The 27489-nt window shown below is 55.7% G+C and overlaps 1 protein-coding gene across 1 annotated transcript in view; it reads left to right on the plus strand.

Moving 5' to 3' along the window:
• DNAAF8 (dynein axonemal assembly factor 8) overlaps positions 1-27489 on the plus strand; it is a 111781-nt gene that overhangs the window by 1855 nt on the left and 82437 nt on the right. Inside the window, 8 exon segments of the mRNA XM_054161256.1 lie at positions 1685-1813; positions 2810-3253; positions 4381-4477; positions 4877-5015; positions 5825-6007; positions 6761-6826; positions 10734-11099; positions 12846-12981. Of these exon segments, the coding sequence (XP_054017231.1) occupies positions 1685-1813; positions 2810-3253; positions 4381-4477; positions 4877-5015; positions 5825-6007; positions 6761-6826; positions 10734-11099; positions 12846-12981 (1560 nt within the window).

Consider the following 27489-nt stretch of genomic DNA (forward strand, 5'->3'; position numbering starts at 1 on the left):
CAGGAGCCGCCAATGGGCACTGGCAGCACAGGAGGCCAAGCCACAGCTGCAGCCACAGCAGGGTGGCCAGAGCTGGAGAGAGGATCCTGCCCCTCTGCTCTCCTCTGGGGAGACCTCCCCTGCAGGGCTGGGGCCAGGTATGGGACCCCCAGCACAAGAGAGACCTGGAGCTGCTGGAGAGGGGCCAGAGGAGGCCACAGAGATGAGCAGAGGCTGCAGAACCTCCCCTGTGGGGCCAGGCTGGGAGAGCTGGGGCTGTGCAGCCTGGAGAGGAGAAGGCTGCAGGGAGACCTCAGAGCTGCAGTTCAGTATCTACAGGGCAGCTGCAGGCAGGCTGGGAGGGACTGCTCAGAAGGGGCTGTGGGGATAGGACCAGAGGCAATGGCTTGGAAGTGGAGCAGGGCAGAGTTAGGTTGGATACCAGGAGGGAGTTCTGCACAGGGAGGCTGGGGAGACTCTGGCACAGGCTGCCCTGGGAGGTGGTGCAGGCTCCATCCCTGGAGCCATTGAAGCTCAGCCTGGCTGTGTCCCTGGGCAGCCTGCTCTGGTTGGAGCTGTCCCTGCTGCCTGCAGGGGGTTGGGCAGGATGCCCTTGGAGGCTCCCTTCCAAGCCAGTGCAATCTGTGAATGCATCTGAGACCTGTGACCTCAGTGGGTGTGCTCCTCATTCCCCAAGGGTCTTGACAAACCTGCTCTGTGCCCTGCAGTGCTTTGGTTACCTGAGATCCAATTTATGAAGGGGAAGGAAGTTCTGCTGCAGATTGCTTCATGCTAAGAAAAATGAATTCCCCCAGGCTGAGAGAGGATTCTGCAGAGTGGAAATGATCCCAGGGGAAGCAGGGGGGCAAGCAGCAGCTGTGTCCTGCCTGAGCTCACTGTGGTGTCTGTGCCCAGGGGGGCATCTCAAGTCACACACTGGTAGGGGTTGGAAGGGACCTCTGAGGATCACCAAGTCCAAGCCTCTTGTCAGAGCAGAACACACCCAGGAGGGCCTCAAAAGCCTCCAGGATGTCCCAGGCTGTTTAAGCTCTGCCCAGCTGAGGACCTGTGCTGCTCTGGATGTGGAGTGGCTGGGGGAGGCCTGGTGGCAGTATCAAGGCCTCATGGCCCTGCCCAGCCTCAGCTGGGGCTCCCACCCACATCCCAGCTCTGTGCCTTTGGTCTTGGGCTGTGCTGTGTTGGAGGGGCTCTGCTTTTGGGCTCATCCTGCTTCCTCCAGGCTGTTACCTCTGAATGTCTCTGAGGCTTGGCCTGTGGCCTCCCTCCCCACCACACCACTGCCTGATGAGCTGGTTCCTCCGCTCGACACTCACCACCCGCTCGCTCCCCTTCGATGCCCTGGGCCTGGGCCTGGCCTGCTGAGGCCCTTTTGCTGCCCCTCCCAGCTCCCTGCCCTGGCTGCTCTGTGGTGGGGACTGAGGTAGGGCCAAGAGGCACCTGGGAGTCCTTCCATGCCTCTGCTCAGAGGGCTGCCAGGCAGAGCCCAGCCTCTGGCAGGGTTCTGCAGCTGGCTCAGATCTTGGGCCCCTGTCAGGCAGCCTGGGCTGCCGAGGCTGGGTGTCAGTGCACCTGCAGAAGAAACTCCTGTCTGCACTAGGCAGACAGAGACAGCCCAGGGTTTGTTAGGGCAGAGCTGGGGTCTAGGTGAGTGTTGCCAGCTCTGATTTGATTTCTCTGCTTGCAGTCAGACTCTGAGGGCGATGCAGAGCTCTACATCTACCACCGGGAGCAGCCCAGCTTCATTCCTGACCTGGCAGAGGAGCTGCTGGAGTTCTCCCTGGAAGACTTAGGAATGCAGGTTGTAGAGTGCTGTGTGCAGGCCATGATACTGCAACCCCTCTGTCTGGTGGTCTGCAGTGGGGCAGCTGCTGTTACCTGACAGCAAGCAGAGTCCCCAGTCCCTTCTCCCACCACAGCCTCTGTCCTCTTTCTATCACAGAATGACAGAGCTTGGAATGAGTCTGGATGAGTCTGGCCCCAGCCTCTTGCCCCCCACAGCTCCTTCAGCTCTTGCTGAGCATTGCTGAGATCCTCTCTGAGGCTTCTCTTCTGCAGGCTCTCAGCCCCAGGGCTCTCAGCCATTGTTCATGAGAGAGATCTTGTTCACTCCATGGAGCTCCTTCCCAGCAGGCCCCCCCCTCATCTGTGCTGCTGCAGGGGGTTGTTCCCTGGGTGCAGCACTCTACACTTGCCCTGCTTGAACTTCATGAGGCTCCCTCTGCCCAGCTCTCCATCCTGGCCAGGTCATGATGGATGGCAGCACAGCCTGCTGGGATATCAGCCACCCTTCCCAGCTTGGGAGCAGCCTGCTCTAGTTGGGAATGTGCCTGTTGACTGCAGGGGAGTTGGCCCTTCCAGCCCAGTGCAGTCTGATCCTGTAGGCTATAGAATCGCAGCATTGTCATGGCTGGCAAAGCCCTTCCAGCTCCTCCAGCCCAACTCTTCTCTAGCTGTGCCCAGGCTGGGGCTGAGCCATGGCCCTCAGCACCACAGCTCTGCCTCTGGGAAACACCTCCAGGGCTGGGGATTCAGCCACCCCCCTGGCAGCCTGGGCCAGGCACTGAGAACCCTTTCAGGGAAGAAGTTTCTTCTCATGTCCAACCTGAACCTGCCCTGGTGCATCTTGAGGCCATTTTCCCTGGTCCTGTGGTGTGTGGTGGTCCCAGATGGTGCCTGCAGTGCAGCTGACCCTTACAGTCCCTCTTTGTTTGATTGCCAGCTGTGAAGGCCCAGGGGGATGTGGCTTTCTGCATGTGTGTATTTTTTCCACCTGCAGCTAACACAGGAAGCAGAAGGACACCCATGGGAGATCTGGAATGGAGATCTGGAAGGTTTTGGCTTTCAGAAACAGGCAGAAGGTGCCCAAGTTGGTGCAAAAGAAGATACACAAATGATTCAAGGTGAGACTTCCAGTCTTGCTGCCCACACTACAGGAATTCTGAGCCAGAAAGAAGCTGGTCCTGATGAGTCTCTTGCAGATTCCAGGGATCACCTTGAAGAAGAACTGGGCAGGAAACAGGCCATGGAAAGAGGGAACTCTTGGCTTAACACAGCACTGTCTGTGGAAGGGCTGGGGTCTGCCAAAGAGAGGAGAAAGCTGATAAAGACAAAGATCCTCTTCAAAATCTTTCTGGAGCCATCACCAGGCCACTCAGAGCTCAGAGTCAAGCCTCCCTCACATGACATTAACAACAGTGCAGAAAGAACTGCTGAGGAGAAACCTTCCTCAGATGGCTGTCTCCAAGAGCTGCAGGTGAGTGGCCCAAATGAGAGCTCTTGGAGTACTGTTTGTGGGGCAGAGGGCACTGCAGTGCCAAATTCTGCCCTCCCACAGTGCTCTTGGTTGCTTTAGTCAGCCAGAATTTGGGGGCTGTGGGGTCCTGTCTCTACCAGCTCCCTGTCAGTCAAAGCTGATACTGGCAGCAGAAGCTCTGGGCCAGCACATAGGTCCTGGGGCTCACTCAAGAAAGCCACTCACAGTGTCTGTCCCAGGGCAGGCAGGGAGCTCCTCTGCTCCCAGCTCCTGGTCTTTCCTGCAGCACCTGCTGAGGGTGGAAAAAGAAGGTAGGCTGGCTTGGTCCTGGTGTCCTCAGGTCTGTAGGCTGATCAGCTCCTGAGTGCTGACTGTGTCCATGGCCCCCCTCAGGGCTGCAGCTCTAAAGCTCTGCTTGATCTGGAAGGTCAGAAGGGCTTCATCAGCACAGAGCATGAGCATGGCATTTCTGTTTAGGGCCTTCTGTAGAATCAGAGACCTGCACAGCTGGGGACACTTCTGGGCTCCCCAGTTCAAGATGGGCTGGGATAGATCTACTGGACAGAGTCCAAGAGAGGCAGTGAGGATGATGAAGGGCTTGGAAGAGCTGTCTGAGGAGGAAAGGCTGAGAGCCCTGGGGCTGGTTAGCCTGGGGAAGACTGAGAGGAGACCTTATTGATGTTTATAAATATGATGTGTGGGGGGGCAAGAGGCTGGGGCCAGGCTCTGCTGAGTGCTGCCCAGGGACAGCACAAGGGGCAAGGGGCAGAAAGTGTCAGGCAGGAGGTTGGAGCTGAGCAGGAGGAGAAAGTTGTTTGGGGTGAGGCTGCTGGAGGCCTGGAGCAGGCTGCCCAGAGAGGTTGTGGAGTCTCCTGGTGTGGAGAGCTTCCAACCCACCCTGGGCACTGTGCTGCTGGGCAAGCTGCTGTGGGTGCCCTGCTGGAGCAGGGCTTGGGCTGGGGGAGCTCCAGAGCTCCCTTCCAACCTCACCCTGCTGGGGCTCTGGGACTCTCTGTGTGCCAGAGGAAGCTGATGGCATTGCTACAAAGGCTGTGAGTCAAAGGGAGTTTTATTTTGTAGCAGTCTTTTGGGAGTGAATTTTCCATCACACTTCATCTGTCTTTCAGAAGGTGGAGCAATGGGATCAAGGCAAGAATCCTGAGGAGCTGGAGCAGCAGAGAGATAACACTCAGGCAGAAGCTGCTTTGTCCTCAGCAGATCATGGTAACATCGCTAAATCGATGCCAGCTTTGCTGAAAGGCTCTAACAAGGCACAAAGCTCAGGTTCCTGTGCTGAAGTCATCCCCTGCAGCATCATCTTGACTGCTGAAGTCACTCTGGGGTTTAAATGCCTCTCTAAACCATTTCTGATTAGCTTTCCTCAAGGTCTCATCTTGCTTTCATAGCTTGAAAGCATACTTTGTGGCTGTCATGAAGCAAGAGAGAGCCAGGCAAGATGGATGAAGGTTTGAAGTGACTTAGAGCCAGGTGACAAGAGGAGCTTTATCCTTCCCCCTTCTGACAGGCTGGAGGCAAAGGGACAGTGTGGAAAGGGGGAAAGGAGGTGGTGGGTGACCCCATGGCAGAAGACCACAACTGGTGACTCTCTTTGATCTTCCATAGATACCTTCTGGAGTAAATCTGAGAATCAGCTGCAGGAGGAGCTAGAGGAGCTGTGTGCCAGGCAGTCCAGGACAGTGTCTCCACCCTGCAGCTGGCCATCAGCCAAGCTCTCCTCCTCTCAAGAGCAGCAGGAGAAGAAGTAGGTCCTGCTCTGTGCTATGCACTAGGTGCTCATGGCTGCCAGCAGGGATCCCTGCACCTCATGGCACTTTTCTCTGTGCCCTCTGCAGAAGGCTGGTGGTTTAGCTGCAGTATGCCACAGGGCTGTTAAAGGAGAAACCTGAGACTCAGCCATTCAGCAAGTCACCTCAGCAGCCTCCAGCAGCCACCATCTTTGTCTAGAGACAAGTGGGAAAGGCAGGCAAGGCTGAGCAAATTGTCATGGCCACAGTTTGTGCCATCTAGGGACCAGTTTCCCCTGCTGGTATCTCAGTGCCCCTCAGGTATCCAGGATGAGGTGGGGATGTCAGTGTGGCCTGCAGGGCTCTGTGTGAAGAAGGTGGATTTCCAGACTCTGTTGAGGGAACAGCATCAGTGTGGCAGCACAGGGGGACCAGCAGTGAAGCAAGCCTGTGGAGGGGAAGGTGCCAGGGCAGGGAGAGCCACTGAGCTGATTTGCACTTTGCTTCCTCTGGCAATTCTCTTCCATCCTTCAGGGCAGAGAGCAGCCAGGGGCCTGCTTTTGCTGCCTGCTGCTGGGCTCTTAAAACCTGCATGCTCTTTGGTACCATAGCTCTCTGCCTGCCTTTGTTCTGCTGCTGTCTCTTGGAGAACTCACTGTCCCTCCTGCTGCTGCCTGTGCTCTGGGTTCTCAGGGGAAGCTGAATCTTTGAGTCCAGCTTGGAAAGGTGGTGGATAGCAGGCAGATAGCAGGGGGTGAATCTGTACAGCAGCCAGGCACAAAGCTGCTTTCACCTTCCAATTCTGATCATAATCCACACCCTGCAGGACTTCTTGTCTGGATGAGGACATGCTGAAAGAGTGTTCCCTGTACAGAGGCTGCTCCTCTTCACCAAGCTCTCCAAGAGGAGCCACAATGAGCTCAGAGTGTCTGCCAGAGCCTGGAGCTGTGTACACAGACCTCAGAGAAGCCCAAGCACAGAAGTTAGCAATCTCTGATGGGTGCCTGAGGTAAGTCCTGGCTCTGCTGCTGGTGAGAAGTAAGGAATAAAACCTGGGAAGCAGAAGCATTCTCTCTGCATCTGGTGCTTGGGAAGTGTAGCTCAAGGGGTTCCCTTCTTGCACACCTTGGTGGCCTCAGTAAGGAGCACAGCTGTGTTCTCAGGACAGAACAACTCTCAGAGCAAGGCAGTGTGTGGGGATGTGGGCAGCACTGGCAGCAGCTGCAGACCATCCAGGGACAGAGCAGCCCTGGAGTGGGCAGTGACTGCACAGCCTGCAGTGGCTGAGCTGGGGGAGCACTCTGACAGCACAGGAGGGACAGCTTCACCTCTCTGCCTCCTCTTACAGGGGGCTGAATTCTCATCTTGCAACAGATCTTGGCAGAGATTGTCCTTTTCCCAAGAGCTAATGGTGGCTGAGGTGGCTGCTTGCTCCCTTCTCAGGGTGCATGCTTGCTGCAGCAAGGCCTGGAAGCAAACAGTCAGCAGAAGAAACCCTGCAGTTACTAAACAGCTAACAGTTCACAGCTGGCACAGCTGGGTGTGAGTTGCTCTTTTTGCTGCAGTGTGAAGAACTGCTCATAACACCTGGAGGGACCCTGCTGACTACAGCTTTGGAGGTCCTATCCACCCCAACCCATTCAATGATCTCTCCTCAAAGTCTCTCTCTCTCTTTCATAGAGGTCCTAAATCTGCAGCCCAGAAACAAGGAGCAGCCAACACCCAGTGGAAAGAGAGTTAACTGCTCTGCTTCCTTTCACAGTGCAAGCAGCAGCTCCAGTGAAGAAGAGGAGCCAATGGCAGTTAAGGACCAAGCAACAAGGAGAAGGTAAGGTTCTTTCTTTCCCAGGGCCCTAGTTCAGGTGATGCCAGGTTAACTTCTGCAATGGAACCATTTGCCTTGTCAGTGGTTGGAGAGTGCATCCCTGCTGAAGTGTCTCCTTCCCTGGGCTGCATGGCCACCAAAAGCACTGTCAGGGAGTTGCTTCAGTGTGGCCCCAGCAGATCACTCCATTCTGTGGCATGGCAAAGATGCAGAAGCTGTTGCTCCTTGGGGCAGTGCAGCACCCTGCTCCTAGAGGGCAGAAGGGCTCTGCAGAGGGACCTCAACCCACTGGACAGATGGGCAGAGGCCAACAGGATGGCATTCAACAAGTCCCAGTGCCAGGGGCTGCACTTTGGCCACAGCAACCCCAGGCAGAGCTACAGGCTGGGGTCAGAGTGGCTGAGAGCTGCCAAACAGAGAGGGACCTGGGGGTGCTGATTGACAGCTGCCTAAACATGAGCCAGCAGTGTGCCCAGGGGGCCAAGAGGGCCAATGGCATCCTGGCCTGCATCAGGAACAGTGTGGCCAGCAGGAGCAGGGAGGTCATTCTGCCCCTGTACACTACACTGGTTAGGCCACACCTTGAGTCCTGTGTCCAGCTCTGGGCTCCTCAGCTCAAGAAGGACATTGAGAGACTTGAAGGTGTCCAGAGAAGGGCAACAAAGCTGGGGAGGGGTCTGGGGCACAGCCCTGGGAGGAGAGGCTGAGGGAGCTGGGGTTGCTTAGCCTGGAGAAGAGGAGGCTGAGGGGAGACCTTCTTGCTCTCTACAACTACCTGAAAGGTGGTTGCAGCCAGGTGGGGTTGGTCTCTTCTCTCTAGCACCCAGCACCAGAACAAGAGGACACAGTCTCAAGCTGTGCCAGGGGAAGTTTGGGCTGGAGGTGAGGAGAAAGTTCTTCACTGAGCGAGTCGTTAGCCATTGGGATGTGCTGCCCAGGGAGGTGGTGGAGTTCCCATCCCTGGAGGTGTTCAAGAGGGGCTTGGATGTGGCACTTGGTGCCATGGTTTAGTCATGAGGTCTGTGGTGACAGCTTGGACTCGATGATCTTTGAGGTCTCTTCCAGCCTTGGTGGTTCTGTGCTGCTGTGGACTGGCTCAAAGGCAGACAGAGCAGAGCTGGGTGCCTGGAGAACCTGCCCCTTCCTCCAGACTTGAGTGACGTGAGGACTGGGGTTGAAGTGACTCAGAGCCCAGCTCTGAGAGTGTTGTAGGGAGTTGACTCAGCCAAACCTTTATTTTTAGAGCTAATAACACAGGCTAGAGAAGATGTTGATTGAGAGAAAGTGTTGAATACATTGTGTGGGCAGGGATGCTCTCAGCTCTCCTTAACTGGGAGGGAGAGGAAGAAAGGAAAGGGTGGAGAGTGTGAGGGGTGGAATCCTGAGCTGTAAATTCTCCTCCAGACACAGCTGTCAGCCTTTTCCTGTTGCTAAACTCAGGGCTTGATTCCTACCCACAGGTTGTTAGATGTTTGGTGGGAAGCAGGCCTGTCAAGCTTTAAACACCTTCCTGTGGCTCACATGGAGAAGCCTGCTGCATGGAAGCTGACATGGCAGCAGTGCAGAGGGCAAGCAGAGCACTCCCGGTGCTGTGCCAGCCATCTGCACTTCCATGGTCTGGAAGCAGAAATGGTTTGCCCAGGGGTGGAGGCTGAGCACTCAGTGTCATTGACAGCTAACCCAAAGCCAGCAGCAAGCAGGGACAAGCTGCTGCCTGGGGACCTCTGGCTCTGATGCAAAGGCAGAAGTTGCATCTGTGTAAACCTGGAGTGGTGCAGAGCAGAGCTGAGCTGACTGCAGGTTGATCTGGTTTGGTGTTGCTAATGAGCATGCACAAATTAAATGCCTGCAAGTGTTGCTCACTTGTGTTTCTAAGTAAAGCCTCTTGGTCTCAGCAGGGCAGGACTCCTTCACAGGGGGCACTGATTTTAAACTGCAGCAGGGCAGAGTTAGGTTGGACACCAGGAGGGAGTTGTGCACAGGGAGGCTGGGGAGACTCTGGCACAGGCTGCCCAGGGAGGTGCTTGAGGCCTCATCCCTGGAGCCATTGAAGCTCAGCCTGGCTGTGTCCCTGGGCAGCCTGCTGTGGTTGGAGCTGTCCCTGCTGCCTGCAGGGGCTTGGACAGGATGCCCTTGGAGGCTCCCTTCTGGCCCAGTGCAATGTGTGAGTGCCAGTTTCACTCTTACCATAGTAGTGACAGGATGAGTGGTAATGGCTTTAAGCTGGAAGAAACTGGTTCCAAATGAGACATTAGGAAGAAATTGTGCCCCCATGAGGGTGGTGAAGCACTGGAACAGGGTGCCCAGAGAAGCTGTGGAGACTCCAAGCTTGGAAGCATTCAAGGTCAGGCTGGATGAGGCCTTGAGCAACCTGGGCTAGGTGGAGATGCCCCTGCCCATGGCAGGAGTTGGAACTGGATAATCTTGAAGGTCCCTTCCATCCCAAACAATTCTGTGATTCTAGGGATGGACTTCTTGGCCAGGGCTCCATGTTCTGCAGTGCAATACCCTTGATCCTCTTGATTTCCAGGCACTTAGCCTGGACAATGTGTTCCTGGGCTGTCCCTGGAGGCTCAGCTTGTAGGCTGCTCTCCTAAAGGGACCAGCAGCTAGTAGACTACCACAAGTCCAGCCAAAGCTGCTTTGGTGGTTCTGGGTATGAGGGCAGGAGCAGTGAGATCCTTCTGAGGAGAGAAGCCTCTCCACCTCTTTGTTCTTTGTTCTGAGAAGCCCAGCTTTGGTTGAGCACAGCAGTGTGGTGCTGTGTGTTCATCCACACAGCCACATCATTAACACCCAGCTCAAGCTGTTACTCACTCTGGCTACCTCTCAGTTACCACCAAAGGGAGGTGCATCATCTGCTGGCAATCAGCAGATGAGCTGCTGGAAACTGACTGAGCTGCAGCCTTCCATCAGTGATCAGAGCTGCAAGCCAAACCCAGCATCTCTGCCCTTCACATCACTGCAGGGTGTCTCACAGCACACCACCACCACAGCACTGTGGTTGCTGGCAGCTCAGCAGTCTCACTGGCTGCAGGAGACAGGGGGGAAACTAAGCCAAAAAGCCTAACCAAAAGATTTATGTTGTGCTCCCATCACAAGAAGGTCATGGAATTGCTGGAGCAGGACCAGAGGAGGCCACCAAGATGATCAGAAGACTGGAAATCCTCCCCTTTGGGGCCAGGCTGGGAGAGCTGGGGCTGCTCAGCCTGGAGAAAAGAAGGCTGCAGGCAGACCTCAGAGCAGCCTCCCAGTACCTGAAGGGCTGCAGGAGAGCTGGGGAGGGACTCTGGACAAGGGCTGGGAGTGCCAGGCCCAGGGCCAATGGCTTTGAGCTGGGAGAGAGGAGACTGAGAGTGGAGAGGAGGAAGAAATTCTTTGCAGTGAGGCTGGGGAGACTCTGGCACAGGCTGCCCAGGGAGGCTGTGGCTGCCTCCTGCCTGGAGGTGTTGAAGGCCAGGCTGGATGAGGCCTTGAGCCACCTGGGCTAGGAGGAGGTGCCGCTGCCCATGGTAGGAGTTGGAACTGGATGATCTCTAAGGTCTCTTCCAAGCCTACCAATGCTGTGATTCCATGAGTATTAACAGAACTTTTCTTCTGTCTGTATCTGAATCCCAGTTCCTGTGTCCCAAGGGGACAGCAATCCATAGGCTCTGGTCCCCATGCCAGCACTCTGTTTGCTGAGGGCTGTTGCAGTAGGTGTGAGTTGTCTGAGATGCAGAAGCAGTGAGTCAGTGGCAGGTAGGGTCAGTTCTGTGCTGTGTGTGCTCTGTGCTGCTGTTACCAACAGCTCTTAGCTGTGTAGAAGCTCAGTCCTTGTTCTGAGCTGCCACTAGCTGAGAATCTCTCAGTTTGGATCTATTCCTGTAGCACTTTATCTTGATTAAATCAGGCTTTGTTTTCCTTGCAGGAGGAATTGCTCAGGGAAAAGCCTCCTGCTGCAACAACTCCATGCAGCCTGCAGAGAAGCCTCAGAGCTCCTTCCTCAAACATCCACCCCAGCTGGAAAACTTGAAGGCTCAAAGCAGGAGCCAGGAAGTCTGGCAAAGAAAGATTCCCCTAAACTCAGTCACACCCAGTATTTTGAAGTGAGGGAAGAGACAGCTAAAGAGACTCCCAGGAAACTGAGACTGGAAAGAGAGGAAAGAGCTCCTCCTGTGTTCATCCACAGGGCCAGGGGAGCTGACCTGGGAAAAGGAAACCAAATGGCTGCTGAGATGGCTCCAAATTCAGGCACTGCTCCAGAGTCTCCTCTGGCTCCCACAGCCCTGCCAAGGTATCCCAGCAGCAAAGCTGTCAGTGGTGCTGATCATGGCTTGTCTGATTGTTGGAGATCCAAAAGCCAAGGGATGGCTGCTTTGGTACCTGCAGAGGCAGCCAAGCACAGCAGCTGTTGCTTAAAGGTTTAGAGGCAGCCAGAGTTGGCTCAGGGAGCTGGCTGGGACTAGACAAGCTGTGGCAACTTGTGACACACTGATCACAGCCCTTTGCTGTGGTGGTTATCCTGTCTGAGAGGAGGATAAGAAGGTCTTGGGCTCCTTTCTGAAGAACAGTAGAGAGGATGGGTCTGGAAGGGTCTGTCTCCCTGTACCAGTCCAGAGTCAGATAAAACCTAATCAGGGCAGATCTTTGTACACCCTTGGTCTTGAAATCCTCAGAGGGGAGGATTCCTTGGCTCCTAGGTTGTGCATTTCACTGCTTAATTACCCCTACAACTGGAAGGCTCTTCCTTCAGTCTCACTGAAACTGTCTGGCTCTGAAGCTTATTTTCTGTTGTGCCCTCAGGAGAGCTGCAAAGTGGTTTCTTCTCTTTCCCAGCTTAAGCCCTTTACAAACTGGAAGGTGTCACCATGTCTGCCCTTGTAACTTCTGGGCTTGCCCCCAGACAAAGCAATTCTGACTTTGTGGCTTGAAGGAGAGTGTGAGAGTCCAGGACAAAGCCTGGGTTATCCCACAGGAGTGCACTGAAAAGGTTGAACAAGCAGAGAGAAACAAGAATGGTATCAGCTGAGGAAACAGCAGAGTTCTGTGGGCCCCTGCCTCCCTGGGCTTCCTGTAGTGTATTCTGCAGAAGGTCTAATTTCAAAGTGAAATCAGGTGCCTCATGCACCTGCCCAGCTCTTTGTGGAGCTCCACTGTGCTGACTCTTCAAAGGTTATTTTCTGCCTGCTATTTTCAGAGTGAAATTGAACATTGTGACTTGGAGATGGGAGCCCTTGCAAGGCTTGGAGCCTGCCTGCCCTAGGGACTGTTGCTCCTTCAGTGTCAAACCCCAGCCACTCTGGCACTGCAGCTGCTGTGTACTTGGCTGAAATGGCAGAGGCTTGGCTGCAGGCTCTGTTTCTCTAGGGGATTCCTGACATTAAAGCTCCTTGTTTCCAGCCCTCCCATAAAGCTCCACTTTGTCTGCTAAGCTGCAGCAGAGGTGCAGAGCGTGGCTGGGCAAGCAGCTCTGGTGTTTCCTGCTGCTCACAAGGCTTGCAAGGAGCAGCAGTTGTCTTTCTTGCTCTTCTCATTACTGCTGAGGCACCTGGGGCTTGAAGGGTTTGGGTGGAATGGAACTTGACATTTGCCATGGAGATGGCAGGTGAAAGCTTTCTGCAGACACCAAAGTCTGGAGAGGTGGAAGGGGAGGTTCAAGGGGAGCTTATCCTTGTGTCATAGGAGGCAGGAAAGAGTGAGGCTGAGAGTCCTGGTGTGGAGCTGGGCAGTGAAACAACCCCACCACCCCCCCAGCTTCATGGAGGTCTGGTCTCCAGGTAGACTGTCACCACTTGTCAGGGGGTCAGAGTCTGCCTCTGTGCTTTGCTTCCTGCAGCAGGCTGATGTCAGGCACTGCCAAGTCCTTGGTCCCAGCACAAACCCCAGCAGTGCTCACTGAAGCTATTTCAGCCTCTCACGTCCTGAGTCAGCCTGGGGCTGTGGCATCAACAGCAAACCAAGGGTGCAAGCAGCTGAAGGAGGGGGCTGCCTTTCTCCCAAGTGCAAAGCTGAAGTGAAGAGGAATCTCTGTGTTTTCCAGGCCAGAAGACAGTAAGAGAGAGCTATCCCAACAGGAAGAACAGAGGAAAGAGAGACACAGACTCCAGGAGCAGCCTCAGCAGTCAGTTGCTGGCCAGCAGCCCATGGCAGAGGAAAGCCCTGTGTTGTTCCACCTGGTCAGTAGCTCAGGCTAGGGCTGACCCTTCCCCAGGGGCTTCCTGGCCAAGAGCAGGTGATCCCAGAGCACAGAATGATGTGGGTGGCATGGAGCAGCAGTGTCCTCACCACTCAGCCTCATCTGCTCTTACTGGGGAGTTTTGACAACTTCTCAGTGAAGGATTTCCCCTGAGGCCTTTCTGAAGCTGAGTCCTGTCTGCTTGCCTGCTCCCAGCAGCTTTACATGGCAGCTTTGCTGGGCACCTTTGGAGGACTGTGGGTTTAATAAGAGGGTTTGCTGTGGGCTGATGTCCTGATCATGGGAGGGTGAAATTACCCTGAGTTTTCTTTTCCCCTCAGAGCCTAAAATTTGGCTCTGAGGACAGGGCTGGCTCTCCTCCTGAGGTGATTTCTAGTCCTAATGCTTCCTTGTTGTACTGATTTCAGAGGAGATGAGGCTGGCCAGCACAGAAGGCAAGAGGAAATGAGAAGCTCCAGACCATGCCAGGGAGTGCAACACCATCATTTCTTTGGGCTCAGAGCAGTAACAAAGCTCTTCTGCCAGGGCAGAAGTTGAAGGACCTTGCAGCCCTGAGCTGGACCCTTCAGACTGGTTTGGCTTGTAGGCAATTGACTGCTGGGTTTCTGCAGAGGGAGAGTTTGGGTTTCTAGCACTGATGAGCATCAGGGAATAATAAAGGGTGGATAAGGCCTCTGAGATCAAGTCCAACTGTTAACCCAGCACTGCCAGGCCACCACTAAACCACAGCCCTCAGCACCACACCTACACTTTATGCCACACTTCCAGGGCCAGACACTCCACCACTGCCCTGAGCAGCCTCTTCTAGGGCTTATCCACTCTTGCAGTGAAGAAATTCTTCCCAATCTCCAAGCTAAGCCTCCCCTGGTGCAACTTGAGGCCATTTCCTCTCATCCTATTGATTTTTACCAGGGAGAAGAGAGTGACCCTCACCTGGCTCCAGCCTCCTTTCAGGGAGCTGTAGAGCAGGTGTCCCCTCAGCCTCCTTTTCTCTGACAGCTGGGTTTGTGTCAGCCTGCTCTGGCAAGGGCAGTGCACTGCACAGGCTGCTCCTTCAGACCTGCTCCTGTCCCACTCTGCTGGGAGGTGCCACCAAACTCAGTTACTCTCTGTTAAACTGCTCCATCATCATCAGAGCTGAGCTTTGCTGGCCCATTCCTGACTCTGCACTGAGTGGTGTGTGTGTTCTCTGGCTTAGTCCTTTCCCATCTTTGCTGCACTGGAGCCAATCAAGTGAAGATAAGGACTGGGGAATGTGGTGGCTCCAGGTATGGCTCAGGGTGTACCTGTGCTGCAGTCCTGCTGTAGCTACATTGCCATCTGGGTGTTGGAAGCAGCAGCACCCTGATGAAGGTGGCAGATGACAGCAAAATGAGTGAGGAGGCTGACAGTCCAGAAGGGAGAGCCACCCTCCAGCAAGGCCAGGCCAGGCTGAAGCAGGGGGGGGTAGCTTGTGAAGCTCTACAGTCTAGGGTCCTGCACCTGGGAGTGCATAACCCAGGAGTGCAGCTCAGACTGGGATCCACCCTCTGGAAAAGGACCTGGGGGTCCTGGTGGACAAGCTCAGCATGGTGAGCAGGGAGCTGCAGGGGCAAAGAAAGGCAGCAGGATGCTGGGCTGCACCAGAAGGGCCTCACCAGCTCAGCACTGGTCAGTGCCTGCAGTTTTGGTCCCCAGTGTACATAAATGTAGATGTGGAGAGGGTGGGAAGTGTCCAGAGAAGGCCATGGGAATGATCACAGGCCTGGCTGCCCTGCATGGAGAGAGAGGCTGAGAGAAGTGGGGCTGCTCAGCCTGGAGAAGGCTGAGGGCAGACCTTGTCACTACTGAGCACAAAGGTTGGCTGCCAGGAGGATGAGACTCCCTTGGTACAGGGAGTGCCAGGAGAAGACAAGGGCTGCTGGGGACAAGATGCTGCTGGGGACATTCCCATTGGACTCCAGGGAAAGATGTTTCCTATGAGCACAGTCAGACACTGGAATAATCTCCAAGGGCAGCAGTGGAGGTCCCTCCTTAGGACAGCTTGAAGGCTCAGGTGCACTGCTGCTGGGCCAGCTCATTTCAGATGCACCTCACCTGGACAGGTTGGACCAGGTCAGCCAGGCACCAGTGGTGTGCCCCAGGGATCAGTGCTGGGCCCCATGCTCTCTAACATCTTCATTGATGATCTGGAGGAGGGCATTGAGGCCATCAGCAGTGAGTTTGCAGAGGACACCAAGCTGGAGGCAGGAGTTGATCTGCTGGAGGGTAGAGAGGCTCTGCAGAGGGACCTGGCCAGGCTGCACAGATGGGCAGAGGCCAAGGGCAGGAGACTGAACACATCCAAGTGCCAGGTGCTGCACATTGGCCACAGCAACCCCAGGCAGTGCTACAGGCTGGGGGCAGAGTGGCTGAGAGCAGCCAGGCAGAGAGGGACCTGGGGGTCGATGGTAGGCTGAACATGAGCCTGCAGTGTGCCCAGGCAGCCAAGAGGGCCAATGGCATCCTGGCCTGCATCAGGAACAGTGTGGCCAGCAGGAGCAGGGAGGTCATTCTGCCCCTGTACACTGCACTGGTTAGGCCACCCCTCGAGTCCTGTGTCCAGCTCTGGGCTCCTCAGTTTAGGAAGGAGGTTGACTTGCTGGAACGAGTCCAGAGAAGAGCAACAAAGTTGGTGAGGGGTTTGGAACATAAGCCCTACGAGGAGAGGCTGCGGGAGCTGGGGTTGCTTAGCCTGCAGAAGAGGAGACTCAGGGGAGACCTTCTTGCTCTCTACAACTACCTGAAGGGAGGTTGTAGCCAGGCAGATATTAGTCTCCTCTCCCAGGCAGCCAGCAGCAGAACAAGAGGACACAGTCTCAGGCTGAGCCAGGGGAGGTTTAGGCTGGAGGTTAGGAGGAAGTTCTACACAGAGAGAGTGATTGCCCATTGGAATGGGCTGCCTGGGGAGGTGGTGGAGTCCCTATCCCTGGAGGTGTTCAGGAGGAGACTTGATGGGGTGCTTGGTGCCATGGTTGAGTTTATTAGGTGGTGTTGGATTGGTTGATAGGTTGGACTTGATGATCTTGAAGGTCTCTTCCAACCTGGTTTATTCTATTCTAACACATAGATAAAAACAGAGAGTATTTAAATTGGACTTCAGAGGAGCCCTGGGGTCCCTTTCAGCCTGGCATCCTGTGATGCAAATGTGCCTGGAATGGATCTAAGGGCATCACTGCCAGGCAGTCAGGGCAGCATGGGCATGGCCCAGCATTTAGACAACTAACTGCCAGCCTGCTTGAGGGAAGCAACATCAGCACAAGCCCTGACTAGTGTGCTCCTTGGCCAAGCCTGCTCTCAGGGCTTCTGCAGAGGGATTCATAATTAAACTGAGGATTGGAAAATGGAGCAGCATCAGCCACAACACTGCTTTGTGACACTTCCTGAAGCTCAGCTTGACAGCAGCATTTTCCCTTTGAATTAGAGCAGGCTTTGCTTTTATTTCTCCCCTTTGCTGCATATGGGAAGACAGCAAAACTGGAATGTTTTGACATTTCAAACCTGAGAAGCTGTAATTTGGTGACTGCATCTGAGGGAAAATATCAACTATCTGCACCTAAGGAGGTTCAAAGAACTTGCCACGTGTCTGAGGGAGCAGCACACTGCCACAGGACTGCTTGTGGTGTTGGCAATGAGAACTGCTCACATCTGGAGCACTTGTCACCATTTGCAGCATGCCTCTGACCCTTTCTGGTTCACAGACTGCATTGGGCTGGGAGGGAGCCTCCAAGGGCATCCTGTCCACCCCCCTGCAGGCAGCAGGGACAGCTCCAGCCAGAGCAGGCTGCCCAGGGACACAGCCAGGCTGAGCTTCAGTGACTCCAGGGGTGAGGCCTCAAGCACCTCCCTGGGCAGCCTGTGCCAGAGTCTCCCCAGCCTCCCTGTGCACAACTCCCTCCTGGTGTCCAACCTAACTCTGCCCTGCTCCACTTCCAAGCCATTGCCTCTGGTCCTATCCCCACAGCCCCTTCTGAGCAGTCCCTCCCAGCCTGCCTGCAGCTGCCCTGCAGATATTGAACTGCAGCTCTGAGGTCTCCCTGCAGCCTTCTCCTCTCCAGGCTGCACAGCCCCAGCTCTCCCAGCCTGGCCCCACAGGGGAGGTTCTGCAGCCCTCTGCTCATCTCTGTGGCCTCCTCTGGCCCCTCTCCAGCAGCTCCAGGTCTCTCTTGTGCTGGGGGTCCCTATCTGGCCCCAGCCCTGCAGGGGAGGTCTCCCAGAGCAGAACAGAGGGGCAGGATCCTCTCTCCAGCTCTGGCCACCCTGCTGTGGCTGCAGCCCAGGCTGCCCTTGGCCTCCTGTGCTGCCAGTGCCCATTGCTGGCTGCTGCCCAGCTTCTTCCCCCCAGCACCCCCAAGGCCTTCCCTGCAGGGCTGCTCTCAGTCTCATCCCCCCCCAGCCTGGCCTGCACTAAGGTATCTTCACATAGTGCCACTGGTCCTATGCCCACAGCCCCTTCTGAGCAGTCCCTCCCCAGCCTGCCTGCAGCTACTGAACTGCAGCTCTGTGATCAGCCTGGAGTCTTCTCTTCTCCAGGCTGAATAACCCCAATTCCTTCAGGCTTTGTGGGAGAGGTTCTCCAGCTCCCTGCTCATTTCCCTGGCCTCCTCTGGACTCTCTCCACCAGGTCCATGTCTCTCTTGTGTTGGGGCTGCAGAGCTGGAGCCAGCAGTGCAGGCGAGGTGTCAGCAGAGCAGAGGCAGTCATGTACATAAAGAATTGAACTGAATAGTGGGCAGAGGGCAAGTCTAGAAACTCTGCAGCCCCTGTTGCTGAGGTGCTGGCCAGGACACCTGAAGCTGCATTTAGGGTTCCATGAGAGTTCTTGTGCCAGGTTCAGCAGCAGTGACATTCAGCTGCTCTGCTGTGCTGTCCCTCCTGCTGAACCTCCTTCAGTCAAGCTCTGCACTCAGCTGCCTGCCGAGGGAAACACTGGGCAGAGGAAGATCGACTCCAAACAGTGCAGGTGGTGAAGAGCTGCCCTCCAGAGGGCCTGCAGCATCCACAGGAGGGGCTGAGGCACCTGCTGGGAGTTTCAAGATGTGCCAAGTACCAAGCTTTGAACATCAGTTGGGTTCAGTTCTAAGAACTCTGCCTGCCCAGTCTGAGTCCTTAGCTGTCCAAATCTTTCTGCAGTCAGTTTAAAGATGCATGGAGGAACTTGGTGTTGAAATCCTGACCCACTCCACCACCCAAACCCTCAGTAAAACTTAAGACTGACATGAGCTCACTGGTGAGGACACCCCTCAAATCTTGGGTTCAGTTTTGGGCTCCTCACTCCAAGAAGGACACTGAGGAGCTGGAGCAGGGCCAGAGAAGGGCAAGAGAGCTGGGGAAGGGTCTGGAGAAGAGGGCTGGGGAGGAGCAGCTGAGGGAGCTGGGGGTGGTGAGCCTGGAGAAGAGGAGGCTGAGGGAGACCTCCTTGCTCTCTGCAGCTCCCTGAGAGGAGGCTGGAGCCAGCTGGGGCTTGGGCTGAACAAGCAGCAAGACAAGAAGAATGTGCCTCAAGTTGCCCCAGGAGAGGTTTAGGCTGGATGCTATGAAAGCCTGACTGACAGAGTGCTTAAACTCTGGCCCAGGCTACCCAGGACAGTGGTGCAGTCCCAGGAAATGTTCAGAGCTGTGTGGCTGTGGTGCTGAGGGCCATAGCTCAGTGGTGCCCTGGCAGTGCTGGGGTATTTGTTGGATGTGATGATCAGGGAGGTCTCTCTGATTCTTCCCACCATTGTGTGGGATTCAGCACTGGGTTTAGCATCTACAGCTGTGCTGCAGGCCAGCAGAGCACTGGTGTGCTCCAGGCTGTGAGCTCAGGCTGAACCCTCACAGTACCATGCAGAGGGTTTGGTTCAGGGTTGGAGCAGAGCTGATCAGGGAGGCAGAGCAGGAGCTCTGTGCAGTGTGTGGAGCAGTGAGGTGCAGGGTGCAGAATGAAAGGGGTTTGGCTTTTCACTCATCCTCTGGTGCCAGAGGAACACCATGCCAGTGTTGATTGCCATGTCACACCCCCATTAGGTGGGACCCAGATAGCAGTGCTTGCTTTTGCCAGGCTCATCTCTTTGTGAGATCAGGATCCTCTGTAAGGGAAGACAAGGCAGGAGCTGCAGGGGACAGCAAGGCAGGCAAGGGGCCAAGGCCTCAGCAGCAGAGTACCAAGCAAAACAGAGCAGCTCCCTTGAGGGTAACCAGCTAGTGACTCTGTGCTAATGAGACAGGGTCAAGATCATGGCCAGAAAGTCAAGCCAGGGACAGGACTGGATCCAGGGACAGTATTGAGGGTCAGCCAGCAGCCCACTGGGCCTCCAGGGGGTCTGCAGTGATGAAGGGTCTGAGATCAAGCCACAAAGCCAAGTCACTCAGTTAAGGGCAGGGCTTGGGTGGCTGAGGTGGGGCCAGGCAGAGGCAGAACTGCACCACAGCCCAGTGAGGCTGAGGTGAGGCCAGGCAGAGGTGTAGCTCAATCAGAGACCAAGGGCAAGTGGTTCAGCTTCTGTGCAGCTCTCCAGCAAATCAGGGAGGGCCCACCAGAGGCTTCCCAGCAGCCCCACAGTCACACACCTGAGCTGGTCGTGAACACAGGCAGCTAAAGCACTGCAGGAGATGGTGCTCGTGGCCCTGGCTCTCTACACCCAGCCATGGAATTAATTTACCAGACAGCAACTAATGTTCAGCTTCTATAGAGCTCTTTCAGTGTTGGGACAGAACAGATGTTTGCAGCAGGGCCTGATGCTCTGTATTGCTTTACTGTGATATGGCAGGACAAGATAATGGAGTTGGAAAGCTATTAGGAAGCACCTTGTTAGCAGTGCCTTACAAACTCTCTTTTATCTCCCCCATGCAGCCCAACAGCTTGGGAAATGAATGTGTTGACTCAGACTGAGGCATCTCATTTTTCTTGGCCAGGCAGCCTGGTTGGCTAGCCTTGTATCAGGCATTGCAGTGCCCTGATCATCATCGTCCTGCACCTTGGGCTTACAGAGCAGAGACATCCAGGCATGCAGGGGAGTCAGCCTGGCTTACCAAGGCTATTCTGTGGATGAAGCAGCTTTCCTGGCCAGCTTGTGCACATTGACTCTCCAACAGGCAGTCCAAGCTGGGTTTTTGCTTGGGTTTGTTTTCACTGACATGCTGTTGACTCAGGTTTATTGCTGGCAGGTGAAAGGCTCCACCAGAAGAGTCTCTGCCTGCATCCTCACAAAGCTCAGATGAGCCCCATGCTCTGATCAGAATCTTCCTTGACCTTTTTCTCACTTTGAGACTGGAGAGGAGGAAGAAATTGTTTGCAGTGAGGCTGGGGAGACTCTGGCACAGGCTGCCCAGGGAGGCTGTGGCTGCCCAGGGAGGCTGTGGCTGCCTCCTGCCTGGAGGTGCTGAAGGCCAGGCTGGACGAGGCCTTGAGCAGCCTGGGCTGGTGGGAGGTGTCCCTGCCTGTGGCAGGGGGTTGGAACTGGATGAGCCTGAAGGTCCCTTCCAACCTAAGCCTGTGAGTCTGGTAGCCCTGCCACAGCCCCTGGGTCACACTGAGCACCAGGAGCGTGGCTGGGGCATCGTGTGGGCAGTCCCCTGTGACAGTCACCCTGCATCAGCAGTCAGAGACTCGGTGCCAAACCCTGTGGAATACTTTTGGTCCAGTTACTGTTCCTGTGTTTTTCAGTCTGCAGAAGGTGCCTTGATCTGCACAGTTGGCAGTGAAATGCTTTTGATTTTCACCTGTCTGACTAAAATAGGTGTCTGTGGTTTCTATTCCTGGTCTATGAGTGTCTTGATCTTTTCAAGGCAGTAGTGCTGGCATCGGTGTTGGGAACTGCCTTGTTCTTCCCTCTTAGCTGAGCACAAAGGGTTTCTCAAGGACATCAACTGTGAGTTTGGTTGGAAAAGCTCTCTTCAGCTCATCCAGTCCAACCATCAGCCCAACACCACCGTGGTCACCAAACCACGGCCCTGAGTGCCACAGGCACACCTCCCTGGGCAGCCTGTTTCAGTGCTTCATCACCTTCACCGTACAGAATTCCTTCCTAATGTGCAGTCTCAGCCTGCCCTCCTCAAGCTCAACGTGAGAAAAAGGTCAAGGAAGATTCTGACCAGAGCATGGGGCTCACCTCAGCTTTGTGATGTGAGCAGAGACTCCTTTGGTTGAGAACTTCCCCTGCCAGCAATAAACCTGAGTCAACATCACATCAATAGGAATTGTGCCTCCTCTCCAACCTAACCCTCCCCTGGCACATTTTCAGGCCATTGCCTCTCCTTCTATCAGTTGAGACTAAGCAGAGGAGCCCAACCTGACTGCTGCCTCCTTTCAGGGAGCTGTAGAGAGTAATGAGGTCTCCCCTCAGCCTCCTCTTCTCCAGACTGCTTCCAAGAATCCCAGCACCCCAGCCCAACAGCTGACCAGTGCTCCTTGGGCATCTTCCCCACTCCTCTGTTGAGCTGCTTACATGAAGGCCCTGAAGTGATGTCCTAAGAGGTACTCCACAAATCTCCATTTGCTCTGTGGAGATTGAACAAGGAAAAGCTCCAGGAGAATGTGAAATTCCTGGCACAGGGGGGGAAGAGTGTGCCCAAGCCTGAGGTACCAGCTAGGAAAGGAACAGGTTCTGGGCAGCAAGGCTCCTTTGCCTCCAGCAAAGCAGTGGGGAGAAGGTGAGGAGGGTTGTGGTTTGCTTTGCACCACCCAGCAAGCTAGGGATTTACCCCAAGGAGTAAGGTTACCACACTGAGTCAGGCTTTGGAAGGAAAATGAAATCAGATTTACAAAAGCACAGCAATTGTAAAAGTACAAAAGGCAACAAAGTGATACAAAAGGTTATCTACACACCTCTGCAGTTCAGCAGCAGCACAACACCCCCCATGGGCAGGAACTCATCTCTCCCTGTACCCCCCCCCAGGCACAAAGGGTCCAGAGGGCTGGGTGCAGCCAGGCACTTCTCTCTATCCTGCTGTACCTTGCAAACCCAAACAGAACAGCAGCCAGCAGGCAAGGTCACAGGCAGGACAGGGAATCAAGAAACAAGGCAGAGGCAGTCCAGAGAGAGGGAAAAACAACCTGGGGCTGCAAAACATAACGAAGTCTGCAGTCCAGGGGGGGGAGAGAAAGTTTTCTAGCACTCTCCTGGCCAGCCCCTGAAGGCTGTCCAGCCCCTAGGCTCCACTTCTGAATCACTTACAGTTCAAACATTACTCTTGAACCTGTCACAGTGAGGAGCAGTGCCCCTGACTTTGTGACACAGCAGCTGAGAGTCTTGTGCCTGTGGTACTCAAACTCATCTCCTCAGTGGTTTGCACTCAGAGAGCAGCCTGAGCCACACAAACAGGTATGACCAAGTGTCTTGGAGTAGAACAGAATAAACCAGGTTGGAAGAGACCTTCAAGATCATCGAGTTCAACCTATCATCCAACACCACCTAATCAACTAACCCATGGCACCAAGCACCCCATCAAGTCTCCTCCTGAACACCTCCAGGGATGGGGACTCCACCACCTCCCTGGGCAGCCCATTCCAATGGGCAATCACTCTTTCTGTATAGAACTTCCTCCTAACCTCCAGCCTAAACCTCCCCTGGCACAGCCTGAGACTGTGTCCTCTTGTTCTGGTGCTGCTTGCCTGGGAGAGGAGACCAACCTCTGCCTGTCTACAACCTCCCTTCAGGGAGTTGTAGAGAGCAGTAAGGTCTCCCCTGAGCCTCCTCTTCTGCAGGCTAAGCAACCCCAGCTCCCTCAGCCTCTCCTCACAGGGCTGTGTTCCAAGCCCCTCACCAACTTTGTTGCCCTTCTCTGGACACATTCCAGCAGCTCAACCTCCTTCCTAAACTGAGGGGCCCAGAACTGGACACAGGACTCAAGGTGTGGCCTAACCAGTGCAGTGTACAGGGGCAGAATGAGCTCCCTGCTCCTGCTGGCCACACTGTTCCTGATGCAGGCCAGGAAGCCCTTGGCCTTCTTGGCCCCCTGAGCACACTGCAGGCTCATGTTCAGCCTACCATCAACCAGCACCCCCAGGTCCCTCTCTGTTTGGCAGCTCTCAGCCACTCTGCCCCCAGCCTGTAGCTCTGCCTGGGGTTGCTGTGGCCAAAGTGCAGCCCCTGGCACTTGGATGTGTTCAGCCTCCTGCCCTTGGCCTCTGCCCATCTGCCCAGCCTGGCAAGGTCCCTCTGCAGAGCCTCTCTACCCTCCAGCAGACCAACTCCTGCCCCCAGGTCTTCACTGGCACTGGACCATAGCAGCCACTGCCTTCACAGAGCCACAGATGGCAGCAGGTTGGAAGGGACCCTCCGAGGTCAACTTGCCCAAGCCCCTGCCGGCAGCAGGGACACCTCCAGCTGTTTGCACCCGTGTGAGTGGAACTGGAGCCAGCATTTAGCCCTTGCTGTTTGGGTGCAGCTTGAACTCCCAAACCTTCGCTGTAAAAACTGCAAGTGTTGCCTGCACTGCATCTGCTCCAACGTCAGAGCCGGGCTGGGTCTGTGCCCTGCCCCAGGTCTTGCGTCTGTCTCTCTTGGACGGCCTCCGTGGGGCTGCGAGCGGCGCTGCTGAGCCAAGCAGCCAGCAGATGGCCCCTGCATCCCTCCCTTCTCCTGCAGCGAGCTATTTAATGAGCTCCCGAAACGAGATTAAAATCTCTCCTGCTTAATGAACCCGCCGCCTCAACCCAAGAAAGGCTTAGCAATCAACTAAGGCAATTAGAGCCCCGGCTAAATTTAGCCCAGCAGAAGCCCAGGGTTGCTGTTTGTACCCAGCAGTCCAGCACACAGCATTCACAAGAGCATGAAGCTCCCAAGGAAAGGCTTCTTCAGCATAGCTGGCTGCTAGCTGGCACACTGCCTGCTCCTGTGGCCTCCTCTTGAGCTTCCCACTTGGTGCCAGTGATAGCAAACTGGGGGGGGAAGGATTTGCTGGCACAGCTCTGTATGCTCAGATTGACTTTATGGTCACTGTGGCTGTAGTCAGCCAGCCAGGGGAGCTGGGGCTGCTCCTGCCTCTGGCCTGGCTTGGGATGGCACAGGTTTGGCTAAGGATGTATGTCAGTAGGCACTGCAGAGCCTCCAGGCCTTGATTGCCTTGGTCCTGACCAATGTGATGGACAGCTGGCTGAGCATGGCCCCTGTGTGCCCAGCTGGCCAAGGGCACCACCAGCAGCCTGGCCTGGAGCAGCAGTGGTGTGGCCAGCAGGAGCAGGGCAGGGATGGTGCCCCTGGGATGGGCACTGGGGAGGCCACAGCTCGAATCCTGGGTTCAGTTTTGGGCTCTTCACTCCAAGAAGGACATTGAGGAGCTGGAGCAGGGCCAGAGAAGGGCAAGAGAGCTGGGGAAGGGTCTGGAGAAGAGGGCTGGGGAGGAGCAGCTGAGGGAGCTGGGGGGGTTGAGCCTGGAGAAGAGGAGGCTGAGGGAGACCTCCTTGCTCTCTGCAGCTCCCTGAGAGGAGGCTGCAGCCAGCTGGGGCTTGGGCTCTGCTCTCTAGGCTCAGGGGACAGAAGGAGAGGAAATTCCCTGAAAGCCAGGGGAGGTTCAGTTTGGACATGAGAGGAAACTTCTTCACTGGAAGGGTTCTCCAAGCCTGGCCCAGGCTGCCCAGGGGGTGGCTGAATCCCCATCCCTGGAGGTGTTTCCCAGAGGCAGAGCTGTGGTGCTGAGGGCTCATATGGTTGGGCTGGAGGAGCTGAAAGGTGTTTTCCAGCCAAAGGATTCCATGATAAGATCCTTCCCACTAGCAGTGCCTGCTTGCTGTGTGCTCTGGCACCCTGAGGGCACAGCTCCAGGCAGCTTTACAGGTGGCTGGCTCTCCTCAGCTGCTGTTTGCCCAAGCAGAGCAGTGAGAGGCTGATGTGCTGTAATCCAGCCTGCTGCCTGCCTCACCAGTTGCTGCACTCCTGCTTGGAAGCAGGAAGCCCTCCTGGGTGCAGCATGAGCACCAAAAAGCCATCGAGAACCTTCCAGTCAAAGCTGCGGAGCCCCAGCCTGATGGATTCCCAGGGGCTCTCACCCCTACCCCCTGCACTCCAGCTGTGGAAGATCCAGCTGGATCTTTACTGAGCTCTCAGTGCTGCTCCTCAGACTGGAGTTTGCAGTGACCCCAGGAAAAGGTGAAAGATTTCCTCCTTTATATTCCTTGGCATATCCTGGGAGTGATTAAAATGAGTTTAGGCTTATTCTTGACTATCCTTCTGCATGCACTTGACAGATGGGAACATTGGTTGCTGTTGCTTAAGGGAAAGGTTAATGTAAGTATAAAGAAGTGTTCCCAGGATCACATGCATGAACCTGCTGCCAGCAGAGGTCCTAGATACTCCTCCAGTCACATTGGCAGGATGCTTCAGATTCCACTTGGAGAGAAAGCAGCGACATGGGATGTCCATGGCTGAGTTCTATTCCTCGTTTAGAAGAGGGTGGGAGGACAGGAACCCATTTCTGTTCCTCTTTGAGCCTCATTCTTTGACAGGGTCTGTGTCTGCTGGCAGGAGGAGTAGCTGCCAGCAGTTTACAATGAGTAGGAACAAGTGGCAGTCACCTTTATTTATAGTCAGAAAGGTTTTGTGCCATGAATCTCTTCCTTGGAACTGGAATGGCATTCACAGCCCCTGGCTTTACCTCGGGGCTCTGATCAGGGATGCTGTTTGTAGATGAAAGGTGAAATCTGTCCCTCTTCTGAAGGGGCTTCTCTGGCACAGCCATGCTGCTGTGTAATTCTCCTGATCAGCAGCAACCCAGGCTGGGGGTGAAGGGCTGGGAGCAGCCCTGTGGGGAAGGCCTTGGGGGTGCTGGGGGTGCAGAGCTGGGCAGGAGCTGGCACTGAGTGCTGCCAGCCCAGCCCCAGCCTGGCCTGGGCTGAGCCCAGGGCAATGGGCTGCTGAACACTGGCTTGCTAGAAAGATGTCCAAGGAAGACCTTTAGCTGCTGTGAAAGGGCCTCTGATAGCAGTAGGGATCAGGGGAGGCAGACAGACCACTGTGAGGCACATCACAGGCTCATGGAATGGGATGCCTGGAAGGGACCTTCCAAGCTCACCCAGAGCAAGCCTGCAGCCAGCAGGGACAGCTGCAGCCACAGCAGGCTGCTCCCAGCCCCAACCAACCTGCCCTGCACTGCTGCCAGCCATGGGGCAGCTCCCAGCTCTCTGGGCAGCCTGGCACAGGCTCTCCCCACCCTCAGCACCAAACCTTTCTCCCTTCTCTCCACTCTCAGTCTCCCTCTTGCAGTTCCAACCATCCCCCCTTGGCCTGGCCCAACAGGCCCTGCTCAGCAGTCTGTCCCCAGCTCTCTCCTGGCCTCTTGAAGCCCTGCAAGGCCACCAGGAGGTCTCCCTGGAGCCTTCTCCTCTCCAGGCTGCTCAATCCCAACCCTCCCAGCCTGGCCTCCCAGCAGAGGGCTTCCAGCCTCCCAGCACTGCTGTGGCCTCCTCTGGCCCTGCTCCAGCAGCTCCCTGGCTGTGCTGAGGGCTCCAGAGCTGCCCCAGCACTGCAGGGGAGGTCTCAGCAGGCACAGCAGAGGGGCAGAATCCCCTCCCTGCCCCTGCTGCCCACACTGCTGGGGCTCAGCCCAGGCCAGGCTGGGGCTGGGCTGGCAGCACTCAGTGCCAGCTCCTGGCCAGCTCCGCACCCCCAGCACCCCCAAGGCCTTCCCCACAGGGCTTGCTCCCAGCCCTTCACCCCCAGCCTGGGTTGGTACTGGGGGCTGTGCTGACCCAGCTGCAGGGCCTTGCCCTTGGCCTTGCTGAGTCTCACGAGGTTTGCTCAGCCCCCTCTCAAGTCTGTCCAGATCCCTCTGGCTGGGTGTCAGGAGCACGGCTGTGTGTTCACACCACGAGCCCTGGCAGGCCAAGGAGCAGGTTGGGACAGAGAGAACACTTTGTGGGGCTGTCTTCTTCACCCTGAACAGTGCTGAGCTTTGGGCCCAAAATACTTTGCTGCCTGCATGGTCCCAAGGGATCACCCAGAACCTCCCTGCTAAGAGCCCAGAGGCAGGTCCAGCTGGCTCTGCTGAAGCTGTGGCTTCCCTTCGTGCAGCAATGCCCAGGGCAGTGCAGTTCCTACCCCCTCACTGCTCTGTGGCCCTCATTTGTGTTGGGAGGGATTGTTGAGCCAGGAGTGTGTGACTGTAGCTGTCAGCAGCTGTCTGCCAGGGTTGTGGTGGCCATAAAGCAACGTGAAATGGCACTTTGAGTTGACCATGCTTGGCTGGCAGGGACACAGAGGGAACGTCGCTGTCCTTGGCTGCTGAGCTGAGCAGAGCTCTCTGTGTGCCTCACAGCTCAGCTGCCTTCCTCAGCCACTAATTTCTGGTGACACTTCTCATTGCCACTTGCCCTCTTTATGCTCCAGCAGAGATGCAGCCTGGCTTCAGCACGCTCATGCTGCCAGAGATGGCCAAGTGATGTCTTCTAAATCAGGAGAGGTTATCTTCTTCAAGCCCAAGACAGAATAACTGCTCAGAGGAAGGAGCTCCTTCTCAGCCCAGAGCTGCTGGGTTTCAGGTGAAACTCACA

This window comes from Dryobates pubescens, chromosome 4, assembly GCF_014839835.1.
Source record: "Dryobates pubescens isolate bDryPub1 chromosome 4, bDryPub1.pri, whole genome shotgun sequence".
NCBI lineage: Eukaryota > Metazoa > Chordata > Aves > Piciformes > Picidae > Dryobates > Dryobates pubescens.